Here is a 14685-nt window from a genome sequence, read left to right as displayed (position 1 = left end):
CAGAAAACTGAGAAAGTCACATGCAGAAGACCAAGAAAAATGTTCTTGGCTGCAACTGAGAAGGCTATAATTATGATAATCCCTTTCTTTGTTCACTTACAGGATTTGGGCTGCCCAGAAAATTGCTTTTTAAATGTACTTGGACAGTTCATAGAATGTTTGACAGCGAGGCTGCCTTGGTCTGTCTCTTTGCTCTTCCTCCTCATATCAGCTGTTTGATCTCCCTGTCTTGCCTCCTACTATCGACCTGCAGCACTTCATATTAACTCTCCCCTCCATCAATCACGCTCCCCGCTGGCCATCAAACAGGGAGTGTCTCTGAAAACAGATGTGCAGAACCAAAAGATGCTCACCTGGTTCCGAAGGGAAGACGTTTCTCAGCTGCTCGATGACCTCCTGGAGCTGCAGCACGGTGTCCTGTTCCTGCTCCACGTCCTCTCCTGACCCACACCCACACAGCCATCAAAAACAGGTCTCTTTTTTAGCGTGCATGCATCAGACTTGCAGCAGGTTACTTACCTGCTGCCTCTGTGTCCGTCGTCTCCCTGCTTGCTGGCTCTCCGTGGTGACCTCCTCCAGACACAGGAGAGGAGAGTGTCGACGGTTCAGATCCGTTCGCCTCTGAATCCTCTTTGGGCTGAATTTAGGAAAGATCTATAATCATTCTAACCCCGCATTTGTCCAAATATCACCAAAGTGTCACAAAATGACCCGAGGATCATTTCATACAAGATGAATGTAATGTCAAACGTTTGGAAAGCTGTGACACCACAGAATGAGATTACAGTCATTTTTTTAGGTGGGTAGATGAATGAGAAAGTACTGAGGAGGGGAGGAAAGATTTAGATACAAACTCGTGGATTTTGTGTAAAAATATAGCATTTTATGTTGTTTAAGTTGCACAGTAAAATGTTTCGGAGGTAATTTATTTGCAGTGGTGGAAAATGTCCTTCAGTTCAGCCTTAAAACCCTTGTGCTATCCTAGGCACTTTAACATTGGGAGTTGGGTCATCTAGACCCACTAGACAGTGTGCTGAACCTTTTTTCTTCAATGATTTGTGATCTTCACTGGTGTCCATGGATTACATGAAATCTTTCCACCTTTATCCAACTTTGTCATGGTAGGAATAATAGGTCAATGCAAGGGTGGGGTCATCTAAGGTAGCACAAGGTTACGGCTCTGTAGACGCTATTTTCTGGGAAAATGAAGCTTTGCTTTGAACAAAAATGTCTTTTTAAACAAACGTCACTGTCCATTCTCTGTTTTAAGAATGTTGCAATCTGTGCCTCCCTTCGTGCCTGTCTCATCTCCCCATTAAATCCTCTCAGTGTGCAATTTAGTTACTCTTGCTGTAAATAATTTACACATCATCATTGTAGTAGCATGAGTCATCTCCAACTCCCCTAAATGTTTCTTCATCACTCTCTTCTTTAATCCAGTGAATCCTTAAATGTGACGTTCCAGAGTAAATTCAGCCTCGTCTTTTATAGTTAGCACTATTCTGCGTCATGTGCAGAATTGCTGATTTTTTATACTTTTATAAATGTGTTTGAAGGACTGTTCGGACCTGATGCGTGCACAGACACGCATACAAATGTAGAAAAGTGCTAAACTTGGAACGTTGTGCCCTTTCTGCCAAATGCTCAGAGTGTAAAAACTAAAAGCAGAGGCTGTTTCTTGTTTGTGAACACATGGTAAATCTGGGGATAGTCACTGTTTGCAGTCACCACAAAGCTGTCTTCCACTGATGATGCTGATCTTGAAGGACAGATAAATCTTTATTGAACACGAGTGTAAAATCAAAGATATGCAGACAAAATATGCAGTAGGACAGGATGGGGAAAACAGCAGTTTGTGCCTCTTTTTAGGGTTTTATCACACACACTTTAGTAATATTAATCTTTTTAGTTTTTTAGTTTAGTTTCCTAGGACTTGAATTAACTTTCTGTTTCGTTTCACATTTCTTCAAGATCTTAAATTAAGAATCCTTCTCTACTGTTTTCCCAGAGATTGTCACCTTAAATGGTAAAAATAAGTTCGTATTATTTTTGTTTTAAATTGAAGGTTGCTAAAGTTTGTCCCTTTTAGTTGTAGCAACTTGCTCATTTTCAGCTTAGACTATCGTCACATACCTCGTCGTCTACATTCATGACCACGCCAACGATTTCTCAAAACATTGCGGGAAGCAGCTAATCTTGAAGATCCTGCAGATATCTCGATTTAGCAGGGTGGCAAAAAACTTGCTAGGGTAAAGCAGCAGCTCATCCCTGTTTCCCCAAACAAGAGGCGAAAAAAGCCTGTTCAAGATTATATGTAAACTTTGTCACAGTCTTCATCAGTATCCTTCCTTAATTGGTGGATTTAACCCTTGCTATCTTAGATGACCCCACCTTTACATTGACGTGTTCTCCCCACCATGACAAAGGTGGATAAAGGTGGAAACATTTCATGTAATCCATGTACACCAGTGAAAATCACAAATCATTGAAGAAAAAAGGTTCAGCGCACTGTCTAGTGGGTCTAGATGACCCAACTCTCAATGTTAAAGTGCCTAGGATAGCACAAGGATTAAAAAGCAGGACACTGCCTGAAGGATTACTACAGCATGTCAAGATTGTTCTTTATGTAAGATTATTTATTATAATCCTAACTTTTGTAGATCTAAGATTGTTTTTCTTTAACTAGTGAGAGGGCAACTTTATTTTTAGTTAATTTGAATAGCAAATGATTCCGAATCCTTCAAATTGAGAAAAAGAAGAGCATTGGAGCCCAGTTTGAGTAGTACTTGTGTACTTGCTGCAGTACCTGTAGCAGCAGCTCCCTGAGCCGGCGCAGCTGAGATTCTAGCTGTTTGTTGTGGTCCTCCAGGATCTGCATGCGGGTCTCCAGCCGTGTCTTGTGTTGCCTCAGGACCCGGGCTTCGGCCAGGAGCTCCTCATCCTGCTGCCCCCCTGCTGTGGGCGAGCCCAGGCTGTCCTCTCCAGCCTCAGTCAGCATGGGCACGGATGCGGCCTCTTCGTGCTTCCACTTGAGACGTCTGTACTCGCTTTGCAGCACCCTGAGATCCCAGAGGACAGACGAAGAAAACAGTCCAGTTAACCTCTCAGGAGTAAAACAGAAACAACTTCATGCAATTATTCATAGACCTTCTGATATAAAATGTAATTTTTTCTAAAAATAATAACCTAACAATATGAATTACTCAGAAGGATTTCACTTTAGCTGTAAAATGTAACACTTTTAACCAACCTGGAGAGCCTTAATGTGTTATTAACAATCAACCTTGTGGAGAGTGGGCATCTCCATTGTGAATATAATGTATTCTGCTGCCTACATTACAATGTTGTGAACAGGGACTGTGCTGAAGTATAAAAGGGCAAGTGATGATTACTTTGGTTACTGAATAGTACTGAATTGGAATATGTTTAGCGCTCATCCCTCCACCTTTTCTCTTCTACCCCCAATGAGGGAAATGGTGGGGGAGGAAAGCCCAGACCTTTTCCTCAGCCACCTCCTACAGCTTTTTTCAGCATTTCCAAAACTCAAACATCTAATCTTTCAATTGTCCTGGGTCCTGGCTCTGCCCCAAGGCTTCTTTTCAGAGGAAACATGGCCAACAGCTGTTGAGGAAACCTGACTTCGTCTCATCAGGAATAACAGTGCTTTCACCCAAAGCCGGTTCTGTACTACAGTGTTCTCTCCATTTCTACAGGTGTATTTATGATCCAATTTTTTCAGGGATCTCCCAGAGCTGATGACCTTAGGTGACGGCTAGGACGTAAATCATCTGGTAAATCAAGAGCTTTGCCTTGTCGCTTGGCTCTCCCCTCAATAAGACAGACATCATTGCTCTGGATGTCTTCCAGTCAGTGTGTCAATCTCCCACTCTGCTCTGAAACTCCCGCACTTCAGGCAGCAGCAGCTCGTTCTTAAACCACAGAGATTTTCGGGCACCAATGGATTCCAACTGCTTGGCACAGTCCTCAAACCATTCTGTTATTCCAACAAACAGGACAACATGATCTGAAGAGAGCAGAACTGCAGAGGTATGCTAGAGGTAGGCTGGAAGCTCTCCATTTGCTGGTTGCATGTGGAAATGGGATGTACATAGGCTGTGAAGAAGCAGGCCTGACAGAATTCAGCCTCTTTCTGTCCTTACACCCAAACCTGGTGCCTCAGGTCTGCTGATCAGCTTCTCCTGGAGGTACAGATCTGTACAGTCCAAGAATGACCTCAGAGGGGAACAAGCATTTTCAGTCTGTGCAGCAAAGCTGTGGAACGCGTTGCCGCTGAGCATTCTGCGGGTATCTTTCACTGTCCAGTTATTTTTTATTTTTATCGCCAGACTTTTGACAAAGCATGAGACTCTGCTCTGTTGGTGTGTTTTACTGTTTTATCATTTTGCTTTGCTTCTATTTGGTGTTTTTACATTTTCATGTCATTTATTTATACTTTTTTTATCTTTAATTGGTTTGCCGTTTTTATTGTCTTTTGAGCTTTCAATGTACGATGCTGTGTTTGACTGAGATCATTTTAAGGCGCCATATAAATAAATAAACATAAATTTAAGCTTAAGGTTTGGCTAAAACTGCTCATGTAAAGAAATCTCTAACCATGGTTAACAGGAACTGAGAAACCTTTAGCAAAGGTCTGCACGTGCATTCAAGATTTTTGTTTGTAGTGTTTTCTCGCAACATCGCTTTTGTCATTTCAATTTTTTCTGTGCAATTTTGCACACTTTCTTTTAAAAATGAATATTGCATTGTGTTCTTTGTTCTGATTGGCTGTTGACCTTGTCAATCAACCTCCTCTGCGCCATGTCTCCTGTACAGAATAAGTTCAGCTAACCAAATCTATATAAATGTTCTACTGTGAGCAGATCTTTGTTTTCATTCAGTGATACTGGACTTATTATCTATGAAGGTTTGAACTTTAAGAGTTTACACCAGAGAGAAAAGTGAGAAAATGTTCATGTATGTGTGAAAAAGTGAGTAGTGAGGGGTTTTAAAGCATTACTAGCATCTGTTGTCATAGTTTACCTTTTGCGGGATATTTAACCACAGTGATCAACAAATGAACATTCCACTCAAAAGAAAAAAGAACACAGAGTTAGAGCTCATCAGGTATTTGTCAACAGATTTTGGGGCTTGTGCACAAAACAAATGACTCTTCGTAGACTTTAATAAAAGTTGGATTTAAAATAACCTTTACCTTCTTATATACTTTACAGTTGGGTTCTTTAAAAACTTAAGAGTCCTTTGTGTTGTTTTCAAAACACTGTTATCGAGCAAACAGGACCAACAAAACTCACAAGACAATATCAGCAGAAACCTTTGGTAGAAATGCTAAACTGGGTCAAGGTTTCAGACTGCCAAAGGGCACACGTGAGTATGTGAGGCAGCATTTGGCTGTGGGTCCAGAAAGGTCGAAGCTGAACCGACGAGGAGAAAATGATTCATATAAATCATTTGCATAATGAATGCCTCTGGTAAGCAATAAAGCAGATAGGATAAGCTGAATTAGCTTCATTTATGAAAATTGTCTGTGCCTGGAGTAAACAAATTCAAAAGGAAGGAAGTGTTTTGTGTTCCAGAAGGTTCGTTTGTACACGTCATCTACACACCAAAATAAAAAAAAGAAAGAAAGAAAAGAAGTGAAGTCTGGTGCATTTGTTGCACTTTTTACAAACTTAACTGTTTGCTATATATTCTTATTTAGTTCATGAAATTTAATGAGATTTTAAGAGTGTTTTTCTCTCTGTGGGGGGGAGGTCTTCAAATGGTGGAAGAGATTTTGAAACACAGTAAATAGCACAGATGAATATATAATGTTAAACTTTGTGTGTTTTGCATTACTGTAATAAATGTAAATGCCATGATAGGGCTTATAAAACTTTCTGAGGTGACTGAATATTTTCCACTCTTTTAACGAGCAGTGGGGTACATTTGACGAACTAATGAAGGAGAGGGGCTCAAACCTCATATGGGTTTGCACTGCAGCGAGCGTACAGACCTGTTTTCGTTCTCCAGGCGGGCCAGGGTGTGCTGCAGCTGCTCCTTGTCCTGGTGCTCCAGGTGAGCCAGCAGCATGTGCTGTCCGCAGGGCGAGTCCTGATCCAGGGCTGGGCTGGAGTGACGCAGGAGGTACTGATCTTCATCCCTGAGTCCCCCACACAGGAGACAGCACACTGAGCCACCAGCACACAGCCACCAGCAGCACAAAGCAGAGCCAGCAGCGTAGCAGAGCAGACAGCAAGGCGGGCACTGAACCAGACACTGACAGACGCAGCAGGGAGGGACACTGGTGGCTGGAATACTTCATCCTCCAAATCAAAGCTATTAAGGTTCTCCTAATAATTCATGTTAAAAGGTGCAATCTTCTTTGCAACACAAAATAAATTTAATAAACACCAAATATAATACAGTACAGACCAAAGGTTTGGACACCCCTTCTCATTCAAATGAATGGGAAGGTGGGTCCAAACCTTTGGTCTGTACTGCATGTCAACACAGAAAGTAATAAACAGCTATAAAACCTTGAACATTTGACATTTCAGTTAAAAAAATACTGATCTATTTACAGTTTTTTTAAGAACACATCTAAAGGAACTTAAACTGAAATGAAAGTCATACTTTCTTATAGCAGTTTTGTTAATCAAGATATAATTAATATCTAATATTTTTAATATCATTCCATGCATTAGAATAAAATATGTTATTCAACTTTATGGACAATCGTGAATTTTGTTCTCTGTGTTTTCCGTGGTTGAAACTAAATTTGAAAGATACATTTTTTTTATAGTAATGTTATTTTGCTCTTACTTTTTTGTTATTTTTTTTAATTTCTACCAAAACTAGTCAGCTGTTTTGTCATGTCACATTTTTGTTTCACTGATATGTTTCATATTTTGTTCAATAAAAAAAAAATTGTAATCATTTTTTATTCTTTTCCTTTGTCCTTTAAAAAAAAAGTTTTGTACCGTGCAAGAACTTGGCCACCAAAGAAAGGAAATGCATCAAACCAGGTTTCCCTTTTATGATTTCAAATTCCTAACATTTACTCTGAAATCTACAATAACTGCATTCCACAGTGGTCCTTTAAGAACTGCCGGTTACCATAGATGTGAAAAAACCTGGATGTCTACACAGGAAGTAATGGATCATACAGCTTCTTCAAGTAATAGCCTCTAAACTCTGATGCAATTGAAGCATGGCAGTAAGTGAAAGATCAATGGGGGGTGAGGATGAGGTCCAAAAAAGCAAGAAAATTAAATCAAAAGCAAAAAAGGAAAGGTGGGTAGACTGGATAAAAAGCAGAATAAAGCCTGTGTTTTACATTGGATGGAGATCATAAAAGATGAAGGAAGACACAATTTAACAAATTTTTTAAGTTAATCTATTTTAGAGTTTTTTGAAAGAACATTTTTAGAATGAAACTGAAGTTATATGTTATAACAGAGAGATCTTTCACACCTTGTTGGTACTTTAGCATCCAATGTGATGAATCTGGGGCCTGTGTTTGTGCTGCAGCCACTACCTAAAGAGTTGAAACACCAAAGACGACAACAAAATCCCTGTTTTGTTTAAAAAATGTGAAGAATGAAATAAGAATCTAAGTATTTTGGCCTTTTTTAAAGATTATTCGGTACCGATCATTCATTCATTCATTTGTTCATTCATTCATTCATTCATTCATTCATTCATTCATTCATTCATTCATTCATTCATTCATTCATTCATTCATTCATTTGTTCCTTTCATTAAAATTATTGATTATCCATTATGTTTACATGTTTGACTTACAATATTAAAAAAATGTATGATTGGAAAGAGGCAGAATTGAAGAATACCATTCTTATAATTCTTATAATTGTCTGCTCCCTCATCATCTTTACATTTATCACACCATCACCTGTGCTCAGATTTCACCACATACAGTTCAAATTAACACAGTAAATACATTCCTTTCATTTAGTACATACATTCCAAACATTCCATTCAACAATTACGTTTGTACAATCTAATTTGTTTAGCTTTGTACATCCATTTAAATTTAATAATGTTTTGACAACTTTTTAACTGGGAATTCCACATTTTTACCCCCGCTATAGACAAACACTTTTGCTTTAGTGTTGTTCGAGCAATCTGTTGTTTGAAATCAAATTTTCTCCAATGATTTTCATCTCCTGTGGTAAAAATAAAAAGCTTTTGTAAGTCTTCAGGTAAATCTCTGGCTTTAAACATAACTAATAAGGTCTGCAATTCAATTACATCTTTGAGTTATAATAAACCTGACTTAATTAAAAGTTCATTTGTGTGATCTCTAAATTTAGCTTTGTGAATAATTCGAATAGTTCTCTTTTGTAATAGAATTAAGGGCATTATATTAGTTTCATATGTATTTCCCCACACTTCAATACAATATGTAAAATAAGGTAAAACCAAAGAGCCATATAACATGTGCATAATATGATATGGTAAAAAATATTTGGATTTGTTCAGAACAAAAAGGCTCTTGGCTACTTTATTTTTTACATAAAATATATTGACTTTAAGTTGACAGAAATTCACAACATTCTGTCTCCGGAGAGGAAAGCAGGTTGCTCACCCAAACTTTCAGACATTTATGGACCACCTATAACAGACAGGGTGGTCCAGACTTTGACCAGAAAGTTAGTGATTCAAGGCTGGCGTTCGATTTGTTACCTGTCAACCACAACAAAATCAGAGTAATGCCCCAGGTAGAGGATTCGAGTCAATTAATTCGAGTTTATGACTGCAAACAGTACGACGGCAAGAAAAAAACACCAGCTAGAGGCAGAGCTATAGCTCAGCAACGTGTAGTCATGCAAAAGCAAAACAAATAGAGATACTGACATACAGACACGTTCACTGAATACAAGACACGACAGGACACGGGAGCAGAAGGTAAGACAAGCACTGATGCATGGCAGGCGGGGACTGTCGTGCATACAGGCACATTAATGGAGTGCATGAAGAAAATGGATGCACTCATAGACACATTTGAGACAAAGTTTCAGGCTTAAACAGCACAGATGTCTGCAGTTAAAAAAGGATTCAAAGTATCCTAAATGTCCCCTCAGCTTAAAAACTTGTTTTCTGGGTAATGTCAGTCCCAACTTTCCCTCAGTGAACACATAAAACTCTTCTGAAGAGGCATAATGAGCACACTTAATGCACACCCTGACAAACACATCTGGAAGCCTACAGGACCAAACAGCACTTTGCACAGCACTGCAGGGCCGTGCAGCCTTGACTTTAAAACTCCATGAAAGAGGGAAAACTATTTCAGAGACAGACACATTTAACAGCTTGTGTTGTTGTCAATGAAATGAGAGGCGGACGGGAAAACATGATCTCAAAAACCCCTAACCTGCATTCTCTGCATTTGCAATGAGGAGCCACTGCCTCATTCACATGAAAACATCCCAGTTCCTCTCACTGCTATACCCTCCCGGCCAGCTTCTACAAGCACTGTTTCCATTCCATCTTCACGCAGCCATAGACCTTAATTGCAGCAGGCATGTGGATGATGAAGTGGGAGTGTGTGCAGGCTGCTCTCTGTGGGTCATTCTTATTATGTGGCTGATTATTTATGTGATTACCCAATCGTTCCCTCACAGTCCAACACAGATCTACAAGCCTGAGCGCACACATAAACACGCAGAAACAGCCCATGTCCCCGGGGACAGAGTGCACACACACACAAAGCAGAGGTTGTAATCAGGGGTTTTGTTTGTGCGTAGGCACAGCATACTCACAGGCTTTCATCAGGAGACAGGCTGTCCGTGAAGAATGAACAATTCTGGTTTTCCATTTCTGCCAGTCTGCAGACATGTAAAGGACAAAGAGTCAGCCACATTTCTACATGTGTAGAAGAAGCAAACATGAAAGGCAGAGCTCCTCAATATTCTCACACCTTTAGAAAAACGTTTCAGGACACTAAAGCAAAAAAAACCTGCAGGCTTAAGCTTTTAGGTAGAGCAAGTATGGCCTCTGGCTTTTCAGTGACTCCTACTAAACTTAGAGAGGCAACTGGAAGCAAAAAAAAAATTAAGACTGTGGAACAGAAAATATTTTGGCTTTAGAGTACACGCTTTTAAACCAAGCCCAAAAGGAGAGCAGATAAGACTGTACACTGGCTATAAGCCCCCAGGTCATAAAACGCCTTTTAGGAATGCACTGCAGTCCAGCACCACTGACAGCAGTGCAGAAAGACTGAGAGGCTGTGAGGAAACTAAAGATACCTTTCAGGACAACGGACAGCGCTTCTAGCCCTGCTCTATGATCTGCTGCCTGCCAGCAAGCAGGAATAGGTGTGTGCATCTGTGGGTACAGTAAACCCTTGTTTTTCGCGGGGGTTACGTTCCAAAAAGAACCCGTGATGGGCAAAATCCGTGAAAAAACCTTTGTTTTTTCTTTCAATTAATAAACAATTAAATCCTCTATTATACATTGAAAAGAAAGAACAAACCATTTTACAGGCTCAAGCATATGTTTTCACAAATAAAAGTACTTTAGAAACGTTTTTTTTAACAAATAACGTCTGTGCTGTACTGTCTAATAATAATAATTTTAATCATCGATGTGAACAGAAGGCTTCAAATCGCGGAGATAAGCCCCGCCCACCGCGACCCGAGTAATTGGGAGTTAAAGGGAGAAAATGTAAAATGATAATGAATAAAATACAAAGTACAGTGGGACAAATAGTAACTCAGGTGTATTTCACTGTTCTTCAGACTCAGTCGCTGCATCCTGACTCCGCTCTGCAGTGTTTTCTTCTTTTGAAGCCCGCAGTGCAGGTGTGTTTGTTCGGGAGAAGAACATAGTCATAGGCAGTTGTTGATCTATCTATCTATCTATCTATCTATCTATCTATCTATCTATCTATCTATCTATCTATCTATCTATCTATCTATCTATCTATCTATCTATCTATCTATCTATCTATCTATCTATCTATCTATCTATCTATCTATCTATCTATCTATCTATCTATCTATCTATCTATCTATCTATCTATCTATCTATCTATCTATCTATATCTATATAGATATATATATATATATACATACACTAAAAGAAATTTACAATGGTTTATTCATTCTTTTCATAATAAATATCATTGAAAAATTCAATCTTTTGAAAAATTCAATTCGATACATAAGCAGCAACTAACGCTGTTTGATCCCTCAGACACTTTTAGCTGAACACTGACTATATTTTCATCTAAGAGACTTACAGTTAACTTATAAGGGCTAGTAAACATGAATGTATGCATTCCTTTCAAATATAATGGTCCTTCATTGTCCTTACTGTATAGTGCAAAGTCTCCCCATGTGTTTCTTGTGCTAAAGTAAGTACCGTAATTTCCGGACTACAAGCCGCTACTTTTTTCCTGCGCTCATAGCCCTGCGGCTTATTCTGTGACGCGGCTAATTTATGGATTTGATTGGCGGCCGCCATGTACGAACATTTGGGCTCAGTGAATGGTTTTGTATGCGCCTTCCACCACCAAGCAAAGGTCATTTTTTTAACACACCTCTGAGCAGCCAAACAGCATGGACGTCACTTCAGGTCTTAGACACTTCAGTCATGGTTCAACAAAATGAAACACGCATGCCCGGCCGCATCCCAGAATCCTTTGGTGCCATTAGACCCAACGTGCACTTGATCGCCGCTACAATATGATAAAGCTTTCAAGTTAAAAGCAATCGTTAAAAGCAGCGTGAAAAAATCCCCCATCAGTAAATGGAAATGCCGGTCAGCTGCGTGACGGAGAGAACAGCGCATGCTCAGAAGTGTATTTACCTCTGAGTCATAGTGACTCGGCTGGCTGCACGTAAATATGTGTGAATAACATCAGCCTTTATTTTGTCGGGACACGACTGGAAACACAAATCCATTTGGTCGTTTTTACGGTTTCTGACTGAGCGGAATTTTGCATTGAAAAGCTCACAGCCACCATGTGAGCTTTGGGGATAGGAAGGGGAGACAAGGAGCCCGCTTGGCGAGCGCGGAGCGCAGAGGCGTCCGGGGAGCAACAAGTGTTTGTTGTGAAAGGAAGCTTCTGACGAACGCGCCGCGCTGAGGCGCGCGTATCGCGCTGAGGCGCGCGCTATTTTACTGATGTTTTTTAACCAGCCCCGTTAGTACCATAATGCTGCCGCGACACAAGTGGAAGGAGAGCTGTTCCTTTTCACCCCTCCATGCACTGCTGCTCCTTGCTCATTCTTAAACACGAACAACAGTGTGGCGAGCCGGGCGTTGGCCCCGCCTTTAGCCCCTAAGACTCATGGAAAATGGGGGATCGCGGATGTAAATTTCCTCATCATAACTGAGGGATGTAATGTTGATTATATGGTTACTGTTAGTAATTTTATGTATGATACCTAGTTTGTCAATAAGTTAAAAAAAAAAAAAAAAAATCAAATAAAAAAACCCATAACTGAGGAACTTGTGAACAGAATAGAGGTCCATGCTGTTTCAGATGTGGGTGTAATTAGATACATGAGCTTGAGACAAGGCCAGTACCTGCCCACAGTGTGGTAATGAGCCATGCACACTCTGGTAGTCAGGACGCGCTTTATCGAGGCAGCGGCTTGTATACTAATACGGCTTGTGTATGTACAAAAACATTTGAGCACGTTAAAATAGGAGGGTGCGGCTTGTAATGGGGTGCGCTTTATAGCCCGGAATTTACGGTACTTAGCTAAAGTAGTATTTTTTTAAATCACAGTTAAAGCCGTGATAGCCGACATCCTGCACCGTCATTTATTTTTATTAGAATCAATTTTAGCATTAAAAATTGTTTTAGTGAATTTCTGTCCTTATTTAGTACCTTTTTTTCCATCAAAAAATGTCCCTTTGTGCTCCTGCACTTAAAAACCTCAATTAAAAATGTGACTATTATGATGTGACTTACAAAAAAGTTTCAATTGTGACTGACTTCCTGATAGACATAAGACAAAAATTTTATTAAACGGTAAGTTTTGCAATGAACATTTTACCATGTTAATGCCACACTCTGGGATTGAAAGCAGAACAGCAAACTCAGGGGGGTCTAAGGGCAGGGATGCCAGTTTAGCTTAGTCAGTTTGTTAGTTCAATTTAGTATTTTCCTATTGAACTCTATGTATTCATGATCCTTTTGAGTTTATGTTTCAATCTTTCAATTACAGATACGAAGCCCATCGAGACGACGGTTGTTGTGAATTTGGGCTATACAAATAAAATTGAATTGAATTGAATTGAATTGAATATAGCTCACACATGCTCCATCAAACGTTAAACTTTGCTGCAGCCTTCTTCATCTCCACCAAGCCACCATCTTTCTTACAGAGGCATTATGAGAAGGACATAGGTGTGACAACAGAGCAGGTGATTGATAGAGTGGCTGCCAAAAGCCAACGTCTTATTTCTCTCTATTTTCCAATAAGACCGATGCACAGAAATGCGAGATTCATCCCCGTCTGTTTCACAGTGGCCTAAGAACTGAGAAGCCGCATTTCAATCTACGAAGCTGTTCGTCAGCGAAGCTCCTCAAACCTACAGATTCAGTTGGGGGACAACAGCATATAAGAAAAGAAAGGGCAGAGAGCGACTGGAAATGGTGTGCAGCGGAGGGAGTGTGCACATGTGTGCTTAGCTTCTTGAATGAATTTAAATGGATGTGAGAGGAAATGAGAAATGGGAGAGACAGAGGAGGCAATGCTGGGGAGAAGAAATCCTAGTAGAGGATAGAGCTCCGAGAGGTTTTTTTTTATTATCTTCTTCTCATCTATCTTCTATAAGATGTCAAAGCAGTGGTGATGATGAAAGGAATGAAGTCCTGCATCGATGCGGGGAGGGTTGGGGGTAGCTGAGCAAAGATAGAGAGAACAGAAGATGCAGAAGCTGTCTGTTGGACATGACTGCAAATCTGGCTGTTCTAACCTCAAACATGAAAAAAGAAAACTCCATTTCCTTTGAGATAAATGGAAAACCACATTAAAACTCCGTAATAGCTTTTCAGAGTTTTGGAATATAAAAGGCTTTAAAGGGAAACACACTTTTGTGCTTTTGTGTTCTTTTTACATTTTAGCTTGTGATAAGAAAATCTGCCCAGAACAAAATAAACAGCAGTGCTTCCTTTTTGCTATTCTACAACCAAATAAATTGCTGAAAACACTCTAATTAAAAGGCAACCAGCTATATTACTTACTAAGAAATGTATATTTATAGTTAGACATGGCAGTAGAATATGATTTGTTTGCAACTTTGCAAAACAGTCGCACAGTCCTTCTTTAAAAAGAGGATTACTGTATATTTAGCACAATATAAAACAGGATTAACACACATTTAAGTCTGTTTTGTTTTTTGCACACATCTACAGTATCTTACTTTCAACATTAACCAGGCTTTTAATAAAAAAAAACAAAAAACAGATCAGTTCATTTACAAAACCACACCATATGGCTTTATGCATAACTGTTCCATGATGGAAAATATGCCTTTCCTCTCAATGTAAAAACTGCCACAAAAAAAAGAAACTCTGTCCTCCGGACTTTATCTCATGTGACAGTTGATGTGTGCATGCAAAGTCATTGTACATAATTGCATTTTCACCAGCATAATTTTCCTGGTTTGCTGATTCAGTAATGGATCGCCTTGGAATTGCTTTTG

The 14685-nt window shown here is 39.7% G+C and overlaps 1 protein-coding gene across 5 annotated transcripts in view; it reads right to left on the bottom strand.

The window, feature by feature from the left end:
* The window catches only part of drp2 (dystrophin related protein 2), a 259938-nt gene that overhangs the window by 2852 nt on the left and 242401 nt on the right, over window positions 1-14685 (bottom strand). For 4 of the 5 annotated variants that reach the window (XM_023959017.2, XM_023959018.2, XM_023959020.2 and 1 more), the window contains 5 exons: window positions 9783-9848; window positions 6014-6160; window positions 2807-3059; window positions 520-637; window positions 354-440 (listed from right to left, as the gene is read on the bottom strand). In XM_023959017.2, the coding sequence (XP_023814785.1) occupies window positions 354-440; window positions 520-637; window positions 2807-3059; window positions 6014-6160; window positions 9783-9848 (671 nt within the window). The remainder of the gene's footprint in view (window positions 1-353; window positions 441-519; window positions 638-2806; window positions 3060-6013; window positions 6161-9782; window positions 9849-14685) is intronic. The other variant, XM_023959019.2, reaches the window with a different exon arrangement.

The sequence above is a fragment of the Oryzias latipes genome, chromosome 10 (genome assembly GCF_053564925.1).
Source record: "Oryzias latipes strain Hd-rR chromosome 10, Olatipes_Hd-rR_3.1".
In the NCBI taxonomy this organism is placed as follows: Eukaryota; Metazoa; Chordata; class Actinopteri; order Beloniformes; family Adrianichthyidae; genus Oryzias; species Oryzias latipes.
Note: the sequence above shows the minus strand (reverse complement) of the source record. Positions and strands in the feature narration are given on the sequence as shown.